Genomic DNA, 19651 nt, shown 5'->3' with positions numbered 1-19651 from the left:
CTCATTTTATTTCCTGTGTGCGTTCATGCCTGCAAGTCGATATTTATTGGTTTCAATGACTCGATTAAAGTTTATTGTAACTTAAGTACTATTGGTTCATTTCAAAATACAGAATGTATGGCCAGTCAGAAACCGCAGTATTGTCATGCGGTCTAGTTTGACATGCCGTTACGTCTGGTGTGAGAGTTAAGAGTTTTTAGCTTTCAATTCAGTGAAAAAATGTGGATTGTTTGCTCAATACTAGTACATTACTAGCAAAGGGCGATCAAGACGAAATACCATCAAAGATTAAAAACGCCAAAAATGTCTTGCGACTGAAGCTCTCTCCAATTTCCCTGCCATCATCAGTGATTTGTGTGATAACAAGCAGGGACATCCATCACACTGATACTAGGTAAGCGTTTTATTATTATTTTTTAATTAGCATCAGTACTGTACGTTTTAGTCACCAATAATTTAAAAATGCCAGTAATATGTTTTCGTATTGAGGTCAGCTGTAGAGATGCGTGGATAGTGAACTTTTCTTTGCCTTCTTTTCTATAACTTTATCATCAATATAAATACATGATTGCGGTAAACTTGTGCGCGCGAATTAAAAAACAAAACTGTTAGCCAATACTGTAAAATGTCGCAGAAGAAAATCCACTCGTTTTTTCAGCAAGAGTGAAATAGAACAAACAGAACAACAAGTTGTAGAAGATGAAGACTTGGATTCGGAACACCAGAAAAAAAGAACAAACTAAGCTCACATGCGTCAGATAAAAGAAAAAGAAAACAAGCAGCAAAGTTTCAGCCTTATTGCAAAACTCTGTTTCCATGGGTTGTATTTAATACTCTAACAATGTTTTTTTTTTTTTATTATTGTAAAAAGACATACATGGTATAAGTAATTCATAACAGCTGTAAATTACCAATTTATTTAAACTGTAGAGCATTATTAAAATGGTTTAATTCAATAATTGTTTTGGTCAATACAGTGACTAATGTTTTTAGAAAGTATTAGTTACTAGTGACTACAAAAATCTAGAACCCAGGGGAAACCCTGGTGGTGGCAGCATCATGTTATGGGGATGTTTCTCAGGCAGGGACTGAGGCACTGGTCAGGATAGAAGGGAAAATGAATGGAGCAAAGTACAGAGAAGTCCTTGAGGAAAACCTGCTGCCCTCTGCAAGAAAGCTGAAACTGGAATGGAAGTTCACCTTTCAGCATGACAACGACCCAAAGCACACAGCCAAAGCTACACTGGAGTAGCTAAGGAACACCCTGACCTAAATCCTGTCGAAAATTTGTGGCATGACTTAAAGATTGCTGTCCATCAACGCTCCCCAAGGAACTTGACAGAGCTTGAACAGTTTTGTAAAGACGAATGGTCAAATATTGCCAAATCTAGGTGTGCAAAGTTGGTAGAGACCTATCCCAACAGACTCACAGCTGTAATGGCTGCCAAAGGGATTGCTGCAAGAGGTATTAACTCAGGGAGGTGGAGACATCCAATTATGATTTTTCAGTTTTGTATTTGATATAATTTTTTTTTCTCAATAAAAACGTTTTTTCCCCTTACAGTGTGGAGTATGGTGTTTAGATGTGTAAAAAAAATCCTCATTTAAATGCATGAAACTCTGAGGCACCGACACAACAAAATGTGAAAAAAGTTCAAGGGGGTGTAGACTTTCTATAGGCACTGTATATAAATAAGGTTGCTTTCTGCTTTTTTTGGACAAGATGCAGTTTGCAAATATTGCAGGGCAGCAGTGTGGAGTAGTGGTTAGGGACTCTTGACCAGAGGGTCGTGGATTCGATCCCAGGTGGGGGACATTGCTGCTGTACTCTTGAGCAAGGTACTTTACCTAGATTGCTCCAGCAAAAACCCAACTGTATAAATTGTTAATTGTATGTAAAAATAATGTGATATCTTGTAACAATTGTAAGTCATCCTGGGTAAGGGCGTCTAAGAAATAAATAATAATAATAATAATAATAATAATAATAATATACAGTTTGACCCCATATTGTGTTTCAGTATTAAATGCATTTTAATTACCTTTTTTGATGCATGAATGTCAAAAAATGGTTTATTTCTGACGCTGAAAGGTTCCTTTGTTTTGTCAAGTTGTCCATTCTTCATTTTTTCAAGCCTTGGAAAGATGATTTCCTTTTCTATACAAATCAGTCGAATATTGAAATCACACTGACCAACAGGCTGCCCCTATAAAAAAAAAAGAAAAAAAGAAAAAAGTAAAGTAAAAAACAGTGCACATCTGCCTCCACATAGAAGATCGAGTTCCTATGGAAAACAGTGTCACTAAAACATGTACAAACTGTTTTAAAATATTTGTACTTTGTTAGGTACAATACTACACATGAAACAAAAAAAGCAATGCTCCACCTGCCGAATGTTCTACTGATAAAATATAGCAAATCCTAATATGATTTTAACCACAAATGCAACCTTTTTTGCAGGCTATGAAATCCTTTGTTGGGGAAAGGTAACAGGAACATTTGAAATCCTTTTTAAAATGTTTGGAACGAGGATTTTGCTGATAGGTTCAATGGTCAAATCTGAAGTATCCTAAATTAATTCAAATTGGCAAGCAATCCACAATAGACAGATGATGAGTCACAACAATTGCTCAAACACACAGTCAGTGACTTGGAATGACACTGCTGTGTTTGCACAACAGGGCTCCACCAGCTGATTCTTCCTGCCTTGCCATTTCTGAGATCCACACAGACAGCCTGCTGCCCAGCACCAAACAGACTGATGCGACCTACATGAAGATTGGAGGGATTCCAGGGATGGAAATAGAGGCTCCTATTGCATAGCAGTTTGATCCATTCCATGTTTTACTACAAGCTTGATTAATCACAGTATATAGGTAACAAGCTCAGGTGTGTCTTTATAAGCTATTAGTAACACCAGGAATTGATCAAACTGCTATGCAATGGGAGTCTTATTTCCATCCCTGGATTCCATATAAACACACGCTAAAGGGCATATCTGGTTTATCACTCCACTTTCCAAAGAAACTAACTTTATTATTATTGAACTGTTTCAGAATCGTATGAGTAGAATACATGTTGCAATGATCTCCTAATATAGCACATAAAGAGCAACACAGAGGATAGATAGTGCTTAATGTTTAAAAAGCTTTAAAATGTTCGCAGAATTAAATGACTGGTTGAGATACTTTGATATACAAAATAAATCTTATTTATACACAAAATAAATCATATATATATATATATATATATATATATATATATATATATATATATATATATATATATATATATATATACACATATATATATATATATATATATATATATATATACACACACACACACAGTACTGTGCAAAAGTTTTAGGCAGGTGTTTAAAAATGCTGTAAAGTAAGAATGCTTTCAAAAATAGACATGTTAATAGTTTATATTTATCAATTAACAAAATGCAAAGTGAGTGAACAGATGAAAAATCTACATCAAATCAATATTTGGTGTGACCACCCTTTGCCTTCAAAACAGCATCAATTCTTCTAGGTACACTTGCACAGGGATTTTGTAGGCATATAGTCAGGTGTATGATTAAACAATTATACCAAACAGGTGCTAATGATCATCAATTCAATATGTAGGTTGAAACACAATCATTAACTGAAACAGAAACAGCTGTGTAGGAGGAATAAAACTGGGTGAGGAACAGCCAAACTCAGCTAACAAGGTGAGGTTGCTGAAGACAGTTTACTGTCAAAAGTCATACACCATGGCAAGACTGAGCACAGCAACAAGACACAAGGTAGTTATACTGCATCAGCAAGGTCTCTCCCAGGCAGAAATTTCAAGGCAGACAGGGGTTTCCAGATGTGCTGTCCAAGCTCTTTTGAAGAAGCACAAAGAAACGGGCAACGTTGAGGACCGTAGACACAGTGGTCGGCCAAGGAAACTTACTGCAGAAGATGAAAGACACATCATGCTTACTTCTCTTCGCAAACAGAATATGTCCAGCAGTGCCATCAGCACAGAATTGGCAGAAAACAGTGGGACCCTGGTACACCCATCTACTGTCCGGAAAAGTCTGGTCAGATGTGGCTTTCATGGAAGACTTGCGGCCAAAAAGCCATACCTCCGACGTGGATACAAGGCCAAGCGACTCAACTATGCACGAAAACACAGGAACTGGGGTGAAGAAAAATGGCAGCAGGTGCTCTGGACTGATGAGTCAAAATTTGAAATATTTGGCTGTAGCAGAAGGCAGTTTGTTCGCCAAAGAGCTGGAGAGCGGTACACGAATGATTGCCTGCAGGCAACAGTGAAGCATGGTGGAGGTTCCTTGCAAGTTTGGGGCTGCATTTCTGCAAATGGAGTTGGGGATTTGGTCAGAATTAATGGTCTCCTCAATGCTGAGAAGTACAGGCAGATACTTATCCATCATGCAATACCATCAGGGAGGCATCTGATTGGCCCCAAATTTATTCTGCAGCATGACAACGACCCCAAACATACAGCGAAAGTCATTAAGAACTATCTGCAGCGTAAAGAACAAGAAGGAGTCCTGGAAGTGATGGTATGGCCCCCACAGAGCCCTGATCTCAACATCATCGAGTCTGTCTGGGATTACATGAAGAGAGAGAAGCAACTGAGGCTGCCTAAATCCACAGAAGAACTGTGGTTAGTTCTCCAAGATGTTTGGGCCAACCTACCTGCCGAGTTCCTTCAAAAACTGTGTGCAAGTGTACCTAGAAGAATTGATGCTGTTTTGAAGGCAAAGGGTGGTCACACCAAATATTGATTTGATATAGATTTTTCTTCTGTTCACTTTGCATTTTGTTAACTGATAAATATAAACTATTGTCTATTTTTGAAAGCATTCTTACTTTACAGCATTTTTTCACACCTGCCTAAAGCTTTTGCACAGTACTGTATATATCTCACATATCGCATTTATTTTCATTGAGACAGTAAATAAGTGCACGTTATTTTTGTCATTTGTAGCGAATACAAACATCTGGTTTTTGTATCCAAATACATGTCAGAAATTATTTGTTTGAATATTCAGATATTTGTCCCAGCACCAATAGATATAGATATTAAGTGTAGTAGATTAGTTTACAGATGTGCTGATCTTACCTACACCTGTATACAGGTCTGCTGTGTTGAATGAGTTAAAAGATTCATGTAAATACAAAAAAGCATCAGTCTGTCTGATCCCTCTATATTAATGCTTGTGGATGCTGAATGCATTGCTCATGGGTTTCATTCATTGTGCAACCTGTGATTTAATTAATAATCACTGACAGATGGTTTTAAAAGTCTAATGGGGTAACCAATAACCTTTTCTACAGACTATCTAATTGTGCTGGCAACTGGCAGTCATGGCAACATATTTAATAACTTCATCTAAAAACTCCTTTAATGTGCAACATCACAGTAGTTCAAAGCAGTACAAAATGTACAAGCACATTTTATGCTTAAATATGTTACGCATGGTTTCTATGGAAGCCACGCTGTAGAACTACAACCTGCTGTTTTACTCACGTCAGGCTTGTTCACAATGCTCTGAACAAAGGGAATGGCTCGGAGGGCTTTGATTTTAATTTATCATCAAGCTTGTCAGTCAATGCAAAATCTAGTACTAAAGGGGCAGCAGTGTGGAGTAGTGGTTAGGGCTCTGGACTCTTGACCGGATGGTCGTAGGTTCAATCCCCGGTGGGGACACTGCTGCTGTACCCTTGAGCAAGGTACTTTACCTAAATTGCTCCAGTAAAAACCCAACTGTATAAATGGGTAATTGTATGTAAAAATAATGTGTAAAAAAAATAATGTGATATCTTGTAACAATTGTAAGTCGCCCTGGATAAGGGCGTCTGCTAAGAAATAAAGAATAATAATAATAATAATAAAGGAGGACTGGTTTTCTGCTCACAGCAGTGACAGAACTGTTACCGAAAAACCGCATTTGTTTTGCCAGTTTTGATCAATCCCACAGCACTCAGTGACTCAGGACACCTGAAATTTAGAGTTAGTAATGATCTGATCCGTAGCTGGGTAAGAGGATTGTGGTCGCTGGTTGTGTTAGACACGTGGTCGCTTAATACAGTTAAATAAAAGCAGAAATATCATTGGGAGGAATTTAAAGTGGTCACTTAGACCAGGTGGTCGCATGAGCAGGTTTGACTGTGTGTGTGTGTTATTTTATATATATAATTTTAATATACAGTGCCTTGCAAAAGTATTCAGACCCCTGACCAATTCGCTTATATTACTGAATTACAAATGGTACATTGAAATTTCGTTCTGTTTGATATTTTATTTTAAAACACTGAAACTCAAAATCAATTATTGTAAGGTGACATTGGTTTTATGTTGGGAAATATTTAAGAAAAATAAAAAACTGAAATATCTTGCTTGCATAAGTATTCAACCCCCACACACTAATATTTGGTAGAGCCACCTTTCGCTGCAACAGCTTTAAGTCTTTTGGGGTAAGTATGTACCAGCTTTACACACAGTGTCGGAGTGATTTTGGCCCATTCTTCTTGGCAGATTTGCGCCAGGTTGTTCAGGTTGGTTGGACGACGCTTGTGGACCGCAATTTTCAAGTAGTGCCACAGATTCTCAATGGGATTGAGATCAGGACTTTGACTGGGCCACTGTAGGACATTCACCTTTTTGTTCTTGAGCCACTCCAATGTTGCTTTGGCCTTGTGCTTGGGATCATTGTCCTGCTGAAAGGTGAATTTTCTCCCAAGCTTCAGTTTTTTAGCAGACTGAAGCAGGTTCTCTTGCAGTATTTCCCTGTATTTTGCTCCATCCATTCTTCCTTTAATTTTAACAAGAAGCCCAGTCCCTGCTGAGAAGCATCCCCACAGCATGATGCTGCCACCACCATACTTCACTGTAGGGATGGTGTGTCTTGAGGCATGGGTAGTGTTAGGTTTGCGCCACACATAGCGCTTTGAGTTTTGGCCAAAAAGCTCTATCTTGGTCTCATCTGACCACAAAACCTTTTCCCACATCGCAGCTGGGTCACTCTCATGCTTTCTGGCAAACTCTAGACATGCTTTCAGATGGTACTTTTTGAGTAACAGCTTCTTTCTTGCCACCCTCCCATACAGGCCAGTGTTATGCAGAGCTCTTGATATGGTTGACTGGTGCACCATTACTCCACTCCCAGCCACTGAACTCTGTAGCTCCTGCAAAGTGATTGTTGGCCTCTCTGTGGCTTCTCTCACAAGTCTCCTTCTTGTTTGAGCGCTGAGTTTTGAGGGACAGCCTTTTCTTGGCAGTGCCTGGGTGGTGTGATGTAGCTTCCACTTCCTGATTATTGATCCAACTGTGCTCACTGGGATATCCAAACACTTGGGATATTATTTTGTACCCTTTCCCTAATCTATGCATTTGTATTACTTTATCTCTAATGTCTGTAGAATGTGGGGTTTTTATGCAGAACATGTGACAGCAATTTTAATGGTTCACAGGTGGAGGCCAATGGTAAGGTAATTGTGTCCTCGTTAGGGCAATTTCTTTCATCTGTGTAAACTAGGAGCTTCCACAGCACAGGGGTTGAAAACTTATGCAAGCAAGATATTTCAGTTTTTTATTTTTCTTAAATATTTTCCAATATAAAACCAATGTCACCTTACAATAATTGATTTTGAGTTTCAGTGTTTTAAAATAAAATATCAAACAGAACGAAATTTCAATGTACCATTTGTAATTCAGTAATATGAATTGGTCAGGGGTCTGAATACTTTTGCAAGGCACTAAATATATATATATATATATATATATATATATATATATATATTATATATATATATATATATATATATAATTAGCGTGCACGGGGGAAGGCAGCAGCAAGGCTGGTAGGTGACGTAATCACACACGAAGACATAAGCCTGATATACACTCCTTGCAAGGGAGCCAGCTCTTTTGTACAGCGGTATCGGCGCTATGCTTTAGTGCGAGAGGTCCCGGGTTTGCGCCCGCCCTCCGCCTGTGTGTGGATTGTCACACCTTGTGTGATGCGCCAGCCTGCGTTAAATCGAGATCTCTACAATATATATATTCCCCGGAGAAGATTTTTTTTTTTTTATTTGTATTACACTGTGACATTTCGAATTCTCTCTGGTCCACCCCACTGTTTATACTCTTTGAATAGTTCTTTCACAGGGTATTGCTGGCAGCTAATCCTTTACCATCTTTTGCCTTGGCGCTTTTGACTGCCACAGCCTTGGAGGTAGTTCTGCTGCCCTTGCTGAAGGTTTCTCTACTGCATTGTACGGTTTCAAATTAACAGATTGTGTTATAATGATATAAACAGTGGAGAGACTAACATGCCACTGTAGTGTAAGTTATAAAAAATTGGGCCTTGCCTACAAAGAGACTATACTCTTTACAACATACGTTGCTTTTCATAAGAGCCCACTTTAAAAGATTTTGATCCGCTAAGATTTTGATGATACACGGTCTTTTAGAGCCAATAATCACATTCCTAGAAAAGAAATGCAACGACAACACAGGCTGGTGGCGCGTCGTGGGCGAAGCGAGCTGGTGTTTGTTTTCATTTCACTTCTTGAAATGTGGGATGTGTCATATGCATAAATGATAGTGAGGTTGGCGTGGTGTTATTTACTCAAACTTAAAAATCGCCATATGTCACTTTAGGTGTGATTATATAAAAAGTACTTTATGAGAAAAATGTAACTAACTAACTAACATAACTACACCCTGTAATTCCAATTCCATTTAAATAGTGGAGAGCGAGAGAGAGAGTGCAAGAGAGAGAGAGAGAGAGAGAGAGAGAGAGAGAGAGAGAGAGAGAGAGAGAACACAAGACCATTGAGACAATAACTGTATCCTACTGTACTGCAGTGCAGCATTTAGGTTAGAACAGGAAGACATTATTTTCCCCCAAAATAAAGATCCTGTTGTGTTCAAATAAAGAGAAAAAAAAAACAAGAAAAAGCTTCTTTCACAAAAAAAACAGTCCAACTTCCTATGAGCAACCCTGTAATCTATAATCTATATTCTGCGTCGCTTTAATTCCAGCTGTATGAAAACACTTAGGAGGATGTCACATCTTCCCTGCAGAAATCAGCAATCTTTAACGTTTCATTAAACTTGGAATGGAGCCTAGCACAAAGGCTTAGAAATGCAATTTCAGACATCATTCAATGGAACATTAAACAGCTACAGACAGATTTTATATCATTTTCCCCAATCTGCAAATACAGACCATTATGAATAATAAATAAATAAATAAATAAATCATCACAATGATGTATTAACACAATAAAATGCACTTATTTGAATGTTAAACCTCAGCTAATTTAGCAGCTTCGTTGTTTTCGTGTCTCAAAATGCTTTTGTTCTATTTTGGTGCTAAAATAAAGCAAACTTAAAAATTGATAACAAAGGACTTGTGCAAATAATGGGCTATTTAATTACCGGTAACTATTTTACAACCAATTAAGAAAAAAAGAAGATTTAATGCATTTCCAGTCATTAAAGCAAAGGGTTTTGAAAATTAAATAGATCTGTAATATAAATTGCAAAACATATACATTACAAATAGTGCTCAGACAAATATTCGAACATATCTGACATGTATTCAGATACAAAAATCGGATGTTGATATTCGCTACAAATGACAAAAATACCTTGCACTTATTTACCGTCTAAACAATTTGCGCAACAGTTTAAAAAAAAATGGCAAATGAAAAAGAGCTCTGTGTGATATGTGCGATGAATACATACATTTATAAATATATATATATATATATATATATATATATATATATATATATATATATATATATATATATATATATATATATATATATATATATATAACACAGGATCAACACAGCAGCTCTTGAGCCTCTATTTAAAAGTTTTAGGACAGCAAAAAGTAAACAAACGATTATGCGCACGCACCCTTAGTGATCTCTATGGAAAGCAATCTTGTGCTGCTTTAGAGTGAGCCAAAATTTCATCAGACACAAAAAAGGAAAGCAGTCATTCTGAAATTCCTCGCTTAAACAGTACCCAACTTCCTGAAAATGTAGTGCAGTGATTTTTATATAGACTCTATATATTATATATATTATGTTGCGACTTTCTGTCATTGGAATGTAATAAACGAGAACCAAAACGGTGAGTTTTCTCTCCCTTCACTTTACAACACCATTTCCACGTTTGTTTTATTTGAAGTGTTTAAAGTTAAATTTCAGTTTTCGTTTGCTTATTCAGCTACAAAAAGGCACAAGTAAACCTCATGTTATTACTTTATGAAAACGTGTCGATGGCCGCTGTTTACTGTGAAGAAACGGCAATGGCAAGGAATGAAAATAAATAAAATGTTATTGTCAACTGTATGTACTACTTATTTCTTGAATAAACAAAACAATGTTTAACTTGAACTGCTACTTGGCACCCTTTGTTTTGTAGTTAATTCACTTGGGTAAAGTAAGCCCTACACAACTTATTCTTGATTCCTGGGATATTTTTCTATTTTAACATGTTACACATTGCAAGGTCTTGCTGTAAAATAAAGACACACCCACAGGGGCCACGGCCACGCCCCCTGCCGCTACACTGTCTCTGCCTGCGTTCAGAGCAATATAATGGCTTTTATTATTATTATTATTATTATTATTATTATTATTATTATTATTATTATTATTTATTTCTTAGCAGACGCCCTTATCCAGGGCGACTTACAATTGTTACAAGATATCACATTATACATTATTTCACATTATACAGATATCACATTATTTTACATACAATTACCCATTTATACAGTTGGGTTTTTACTGGAGCAATCTAAGTAAAGTACCTTGCTCAAGGGTACAACAGCAGTGTCCCCCACTGGGGATTGAACCCACAACCCTCCGGTCAAGAGTCCAGAGCCCTAACCACTACTCCACACTGCTGTTCTTTATTACTTTTTGATAAACCAACGAATATCCGAACAAATATTTAAATTATGAGCGAATATCCGAACATGAAAATCCAGTGTTCATCCCAACACGAATTACAAAAAGTATGTGGCTAAATACAAAGTAAAGCTTTTGCCAACAGCAGCAACATATATCAAGAGTAGCCCAAATGGACAAAATAGTATCTCTAGTCCCTAATAGAAATGCCTTTATCAATGTTCCAATTGCAAAGCACAGAATTCATTGACAGAGAGATAAACAGCACTGATACACCGTCATACTGTGAACATGGTCAAAAATAGTCTATTGGAAACTTCTGGGCCCTGATTACTCAGATTTAACACAACATCATCCAATTAAAAGGTGAAGCTGCCTGCCTGCCTCTGATAGTTGGCGGTCGGTTGGCAGATTCTGTACCCAAGACTGCACAAATTACAGCAGGATGATTCACTCGCCATCTGACTAGCACTTACTAAAGAAAACCGAGAAATGCTGAGGGCTGTAAATGAGTAAAGGGTCCTTAAACAGATGAGTACACAGTTTCTTACATAAGTATTTGTCACTTCCTACAATTGCCTTTCTGAAGTGCAAAATAGGTTTTAATTGCCATTTTACCCCCATCATCATTATTTTATTTATTTATTTTTTACAGTAAAAATGTAGTTCATTGTACACCACTGCTTTTCACAACATGAAGGAACAGAAAAGCAGTTTCTCACCCTCCAACACTGGAAGTGTCACTGTATTCCTCTGCCTTTCTTTCATTTAAGAGGGTACCATTAAGTTGCATCTGTCCCTTTCAGAATGGTAGATAATGCTTTTAATGACTAGGTTTTTTGTTCATAAAATCGAAAGGATTTCCATTTCCTAACCAGACCAAAAGACCAAGTCAAGTATTCAGCAGGATCCAATTCGCTAAATTAGTTTGGAAAGCAATACATTGGAGCATGCAGTCTTTGAGGGCAGTGTTCTAAAGGAAGGCTGTGATACTAACAGCATGAAATGTGTGAAGAGCCTTTCCAGGTGGCGCACAACCAACATTTAGGCTAGCTATAGCTCTACCAATGTCAAAGAGAGCAGAGGGTTGTCAATAGATGGAAGTCAAGAAACCCAATGATTACTTTTGTTTTTTCGTTTGAAAACACTATGTTGTTCAGCTTTTATCCCTATGGATTATACACGAGGACAAATAATAAGCAGGCCATGTTACAATAGACAAATACAGAATGATACCCACCGAGTGCTAAACATTTACAATATTAATACAAGTTGATGGATACGGTAGATTGGCAGACATCATAGGTTTAGTATATTCAAAGGTGCCGATTAACAACATTTGTGTAGAATTTTTGTGTTCGCTTACAGTGAAGGTTTTAACTTGCATGAGGCTGATGAACTTGCTGAAGCAACTTGAGTGAAGAGCTGTAAAATGCCACGCTCTTGAGCAATGGTCACAGAATGACAACTTGAAACTAATGAATCCGCTTCAACTTAATGGTTCAGAAACCTAATGCATTAAAAACACAAGTTTCCCTGAGCTTCTTCAGCCAAACAAAGCACTTTAAATCAGTTTAATATATTGTACTCATTCCAGCAATGCTCAGCAGCCTTTTTTTTTCTATTTCACTAAATCCGTTATATATTACTTTATGCAACAATTGAATGCATAATGTAAAACAGACTAAGACCACATTTATTCAGATATCTGAATACTGCTAAAAGTAGCACCCATATCATAGTAATGACACCCCCTTTCTTTGCAGTGGGCTTCAGATATTTAATTATATACAGACGTGCTCAAATTTGTTGGTACCCTTACAGCTCATTGAAATAATGCTTCATTCCTCCTCAAAAGTGATGACATTAAAAGCTATTTTATCATGTATACTTGCATGCCTTTGGTATGTCATAGAATAAAGCAAAGAAGCTGTGAAAAGAGATTAATTATTGCTTATTCTACAAAGATATTCTAAAATGGCCTGGACACATTTGTTGGTACCCCTTACAAAAGATCATAAATAATTGGATTATAGTGATATTTCAAACTAATTAGTTTCTTTAATTAGTATCACACATGTCTCCAATCTTGTAATCAGTCATTCAGCCTATTTAAATGGAGAAAAGTAGTCACTGTGCTGTTTGGTATCATTGTGTGCACCACATTGAACATGGGCCAGAGAAAGCAAAGGAGAGAGTTGTCTGAGGAGATCAGAAAGAAAATAATAGACAAGCATGGTAAAGGTAAAGGCTACAAGACCATCTCCAAGCAGCTTGATGTTCCTGTGACAACAGTTGCAAATATTATTAAGAAGTTTAAGGTCCATGGAACTGTAGCCAACCTCCCTGGGCGCGGCCGCAAGAGGAAAATCGACCTCAGATTGAACAGAAGGATAGTGCGAATGGTAGAAAAAGAACCAAGGATAACTGCCAAAGAGATACAAGCTGAACTCCAAGGTGAAGGTACGTCAGTTTCTGATCGCACCATCCGTCGCTTTTTGAGCGAAAGTGGGCTCCATGGAAGAAGACCCAGGAAGACTCCACTTTTGAAAGAAAAACATAAAAAAGCCAGACTGGAATTTGCTAAAATGCATATTGACAAGCCACAATCCTTCTGGGAGAATGTCCTTTGGACAGATGAGTCAAAACTGGAGCTTTTTGGCAAGTCACATCAGCTCTATGTTCACAGATGAAAAAATGAAGCTTTCAAAGAAAAGAACACCATACCTACAGTGAAACATGGAGGAGGCTTGGTTATGTTTTGGGGCTGCTTTGCTGCGCCTGGCACAAGGTGCCTTGAAATTGTGCAGGGCACAATGAAATCAAGACTATCAAGGCATTCTGGAGCGAAACGTACTGCCCAGTGTCAGAAAGCTCTGTCTCAGTCGCAGGTCATGGGTCCTCCAACAGGATAATGACCCAAAACACACAGCTAAAAGCACCCAAGAATGGATAAGAACAAAACATTGGACTATTCTGAAGTGGCCTTCTATGAGTCCTGATCTGAATCCTATCGAACATCTATGGAAAGAGCTGAAACTTGCAGTCTGGAGAAGGCACCCATCAAACCTGAGACAGCTGGAGCAGTTTGCTCAGGAAGAGTGGGCCAAACTACCTGTTAACAGGTGCAGAAGTCTCATTGAGAGCTACAGAAAACGTTTGATTGAAGTGATTGCCTCTAAAGGTTGTGCAACAAAATATTAGGTTAGCGGTCCCATCATTTTTGTCCATGCCATTTTGATTTGTTTTATTATTTACAAAATTATGTTGAATAAAAAATCAAAAGCAAAGTCTGATTTCTATTAAATATGGAATAAACAATGGTGGATGCCAATTAACTTGAAACTGACAAAAGTATTTCAGAGAAAATTGTGCATTCTTCGTTTTTTGTGGAGGGGTACCAACAAATTTGAGCACGTCTGTAGGTCCATTAGTGTATTACTGAATTAATGTAATTAGCGTTTTTATTGAATAGTTTAGTAATAAACAAGATTTGAGTAGATCAATAAAATGCACCTGACTCAGCCACCTGGTTTTAGATGTAACGTTTAAAGAGACTATTAATTTATTTCTGTAGTTTACTGTGCTATATTATACATTTTCAGCTACTGGTAATTAAAGTAGAGCATGTTTTTTTTTTTTGCGAACAGTCCCATGAAGGAAGAGAAATGACCTTTCTGATCAAGAGGTTTGTAAACACAAATGAAAAGGAATACATGAAACAGATCTGTATGATCGATATAGCCAGGAGGTAATGGGACTTGACAGAAAGAATCATAGAATACAGCAATGTAACAAATGTGAACACCCTACTGTATCTCAAAACCTTTTTATGTGCAAGACGTTGAACCAATAAGGCAGTAAAAATCTTCATGTTGACTGAGCACTAGTCATGGAACCAATTAAAATCACAGAATTGAGCTGTGTACCAAACATTAGGACAATATGAAAGAAGTGTACTGTCTCTACATACGTGATATTGTCAATGTGAAGCTCTGCAAGCACATACCATGCACTATAAGACCCTGCAAATATGAAGTAATTTCCTAAAATACCCAATATATAGGCTTGAGGAAGATTCAGAAAATTACTATGACAAAAGGGGTAATTTTGATCTTTTCATGAAAATTGCCACAAGGGAATGTTGCCTACAACAAAAATAAGACATTTCCTATGGAAGTTTTTTCGCCTTTAATTGGAACAAGCATAGGGTAGATTTTCAGAAAAACAGTTTTGTACAGTTATGTTCATTAAGGTCATTTTTCATTCCTCGTATTTTTTTTGTAATGTGAGCATCAAAAACAGTATAAACAATGTCATCTTTTAATATTCATCATGGTTCATAATGCTAGACAACAAAACTAGAGTTGTTTAAAGATGGCACTCATGAAAAGACATGCCTAGTACGAAAAATGACTAAAAAATTAGCACAAGTGGGTTTACATACCATTTCGATACACATGGAAAAAATACGTGGCAATATACTGTATACCCTACGGGGAAACAATTTGCACAGTGACTATTTCATTTTTGGCCGTAGGCAAAATTGCCATCATAGACACTTGTCCTTTGAAAATAAATAAATACATGGTATAAACACAGTAAATAGCTTGTACTTACATTAAATTTCACTATGTCATAGATCAGATACCTTGGCACTGGCTGTCCATTTACCTTGTCAATGATCATCTCCTACAGAAAGAAAAATGGGTTAAGTTTGGCTGGGCAATTTTTCATACTCCACTAAGTTCACATAAACAGTTTTAAAAATGTCTAAAAACATTTTTTTTAAAAACTGTGACCAAAGGGGACATATGATGATAAGTGTTAGAAGAGTACGTTTTTCAAAATTCTCCTGCTTGAAGGGCAATAAAGATACTAATTAGCACTTGCCTACTTCATAAATGCCACACAACTCCCAGCGGTGTTTCGAGACAGGGCAGTCTCCTGCAGTGAATAGAACAGTCTACCACCTTCCGTGGAAACATCCCCGCAGACAATTAACCTTACTCTATTTAAAACACGGTCTATTTTAAGTGTAGCATTTCTCTCAAGAGTGCTCCACTGGAGTTTGTAAAGCATATTGCATACATTTTAATTACCTTGCGCATTGCTCTGATGTTAGGGCATTAATTAAAACTGTGAATACACTGTAGTGCAAAAAGGGTTTTTTTTTTTTGTTTTTTTTTAAATATTCAACGCAACTTGAAAAATTGTAAAACATACAGTATGTAGCGCTCCTCCAGCAAGTCTGATTGTATAGTGCTGTTCTATGGCGTATATGCAAAGACACAAAAAACTTTGCAGTGTCACATGATGATGCAATTGTAACACATCTATTAACTAAGAACTTGGGTAGATACAGTGTGCACAGTGGCTATACTGTACCAGACTGTACCACACATGATGCTCACACCAGGTGTATTGGTTGTCATATACAGTAGGCATATTCCTTAAATATGGAAAATTGTGGCACTTAACCACTTACTTTTTGTTGTTATAGTTTGTTTTTCTATCGACTTTTTTATTTGCTATTCGTAGGGCCCTGCGTTTTACACGACCTGCTTTCTTAGGCTGCACTTCATTCCTTCCACCACAAGGTGGTCATGTAGTCTGCTTAATTAAACCACTTTATTAATAATCTCCCGATTCCTTTAATCATTTCAATTAGTCATTCTATTAACGCGCATTGATTAGGCGGCAGCAGCAGCTACAGACATTTAGTCATGCACCCCTTTATTACTAATACGTCTTATTCAATATTATTTCTTAGAATGTGTAAATAAATAATTTAAATGTTTCAGTTTACTAGTAGGGATACATCATTTGTCAACAAAATATAAAAACAAAACCAATTCCCGGAACAATTTATATAAAATACTGAACGCATAACATCAATGCTGTAACATATATGTAATAATAATAATAATAATAATAATAATAATAATAATAATAATAATAATAATAAGAAGAAGAATAATAATAATAATAATGCAAGGTTGTTTGCAAGCAGCACATTGTGTCACTTACAGTTTCATGAAAGAAAATGTCCCATGCATTAAATGTTGCTATTAAACTAAAGCATCGTCTGTTGGGTTAACCCAGCCTTCTTTCATAGATTGACGTTGTTCTGTAAAAACTTAGCCGTAAGAAGAAACGCTTCTTTCAGCATCTACAGAATTGGTAACAACTGACAGATATATTTTAGCCTTTCGCTTTAAATTGGGAAATAATTCTTCAGCTTTAATCCAAAATTCATTTAAAGTCATTCTACTGCCATTTTCTTTTGCATATGGTAGGTATTTGTCCATTTCTGATTTACAGTCAGCATCAAATCCTGGAATAGAATATAATGGGAGGGCTTCCAGATCCAAACTACACACTTGTTGTGGGTCGAATATCCTTACTGCCATCAGAAAGTTATAAGCTGGTTGAAAAAAACGTGGTTTCTTTTTGCATTGATCTGGGTTGTAGTAATTAGTCAGTTTTTCAGGAACGTCATGGAAGGTTTTTACACATAAGTTTGTTTATTGCAGTGCATACCATTGCTCGGTATGTATTTATTAATTCTGCAACTTCATAATATGTTTGATGGACTCTCACTTCACAGCTTCCAAACCACTGAATCAGATCCACCAGTCCCTTGGCGTCGCAATTAGGGAGAGTCGACATTTTAAACTTTGCACATCTTCAAGCAATTTCTGGAGGTCCTTTAACACTACAGTGTTTGGTGAAATGTGCATTTCCTTTTCCACGAAGCCTGCATAAAAAGGGATGTATTTGGAATGATATTCAACAGCAGAATACCAAGTGCCCCATAGTGCTATGCATGGCTCAGGTGGCAACCTTATGGGTAAAGTACAGCCTTCTTGTTGGATTGCTTCTGTCAGGTGGTCTTTAAAATGTAGTTTTCTGCTTGGGCAATGTTTAAACAATTTAACGGTTGCAACCAGCTTGTCCGCTTTCGGAAAATTATTTGCCCAGATATTGCTGGCAAGGGCTATTATGTGGGCATTACAAGTCAAATGTACTGAATTTGGCAGTAAACCTTGAAGAATGTCATTTTATGCCTTGATCATGTAACTGGCATTATCGGAGACAAATCCAGTCACATTATTAAAATGAACTTCAAATGCGTTTAAACATTTCACAACGCCCTGTGCCACCTATGAGTAATTCACAGAGGGCAGATTAACTGTATCGGCTAATATTACTTTCAGTTCAAAGGTATTCGATAGTCCTTGGAGAACAAACAAAATGTGCAAAAAACATACTGATCTTTTGCATTTGTAGACACTGTCAGACATCTTTACCAGTTGTACAATTTTCATCTTGTGCAACTCAGCAATTTGGGGTAGATATTCCCTTCTCAGTTGACCTGCTGTAGGAATTGCTCCCGCATTTATTACATGTTTGTTCAGACATGAACATGGTTTGGGATTATCAATTTTTTTCCAAGGGAATATTAGCACAAACAAATGCCTCTGTCAAATCGAAAATAACATCTCGTCAGTGATAATTTTCGTTCCCCTTACATTTTTTTTCTGGAGGATGTCGCCTCATAGCTGTCAATCTCAGCCTTTCGTTTTCTGTGTTTTTCTGATGATAAATGTCGGTCTATTGCTGACTTTCGAGTGTGGTCCAACGATAAATTGCAAGTTGTGCAAAATCAATTCTACCCATCGGTGTACAGAACACCAGGTGGATATTGCTGCGTGCGTTCACTCAATGAAATGCTTTTTGATTGCGATGTCTTTGACTCCATGTTTAGGTCTCTCGATTTTTCTTTTAACGCATCAATTTATTCAATTACCATTTATACTCATCATAATTAGCCTTTATTTTTCTAATTGGTCAAAGCGTAATGTGTTGATTTATTAATTGTGAATTCGATTACTATAACTGGAGTGGTTGCAGGGACATCTAGGGAACAGCAGTTGAATTACAATTGAAAAAAAACAGGTTGCATAAAACGCAGGACCCTAGCTATTCGTGGTTATATTGAATTCTATAACATTGTATAGAAATATGAACTCTCTCTTTATGATGCAAAATTATTGAATAATTTAATTTAAAAAAATGCATTTTTACTTTTATTTATTCATATATTTCAAGGTTAAAAAGTTTTACACAAGATTTGGCAATGTACTTTGTGATATTTTGCTTATCTGGACTACTTTCATAAAATAGCTGACAGCGCCTGTAAATAGGGCCTTTTGTCATACAGACGCTGGCTTGGACAAAATCTTGTAGCATCTCAACGATAGAAGATATTTGAAATCGGATTTGTATTTGAAATCCTCATAACATTTTGCAACTAACATCGTAATATTTTTTCTATATCCAACTTAGAAAGGGGTCGAAATTGGCAATTTTTAAAAATATGCTTTATTAATTAATATAAATGTTTTAAATATATTTTTGGGTGAGTGCAGCTCATAGAAAAAAATTAAATACATTACACAACAAAAGACTGGAAACAACTACGTAAGGCCTTTCTGTGGGCATTCATATTTATGCCCATATCTGGTCATTGTACTGGGCAGGAAAGGGTTCTTACCCCATCTAACAGGGTGTTTGATAGGTGGGCACGGAGATCTTTCCGGAAGGGAAATTCCAAATTGGCTATGTGAAATATTGAATTGTCTCTGTCAATCATATAGACTTCATTTTTCCCGTCAATCAGCATCATATACCTGAAAAA

At 36.9% G+C, this 19651-nt stretch overlaps 1 protein-coding gene across 1 annotated transcript in view; it reads right to left on the bottom strand.

Annotated features, from left to right (window-relative positions):
- rngtt (RNA guanylyltransferase and 5'-phosphatase) overlaps nucleotides 1–19651 on the bottom strand; it is a 95610-nt gene that overhangs the window by 42511 nt on the left and 33448 nt on the right. Inside the window, exons 9-11 of the mRNA XM_034019290.3 lie at nucleotides 19508–19643; nucleotides 15568–15639; nucleotides 2043–2207 (exon numbers count right to left, since the gene is read on the bottom strand). Of these exons, the coding sequence (XP_033875181.2) occupies nucleotides 2043–2207; nucleotides 15568–15639; nucleotides 19508–19643 (373 nt within the window). The remainder of the gene's footprint in view (nucleotides 1–2042; nucleotides 2208–15567; nucleotides 15640–19507; nucleotides 19644–19651) is intronic.

This window comes from Acipenser ruthenus, chromosome 6, assembly GCF_902713425.1.
Source record: "Acipenser ruthenus chromosome 6, fAciRut3.2 maternal haplotype, whole genome shotgun sequence".
Lineage (NCBI taxonomy): Eukaryota > Metazoa > Chordata > Actinopteri > Acipenseriformes > Acipenseridae > Acipenser > Acipenser ruthenus.
This window is presented reverse-complemented; position numbering and strand designations above follow the sequence as displayed.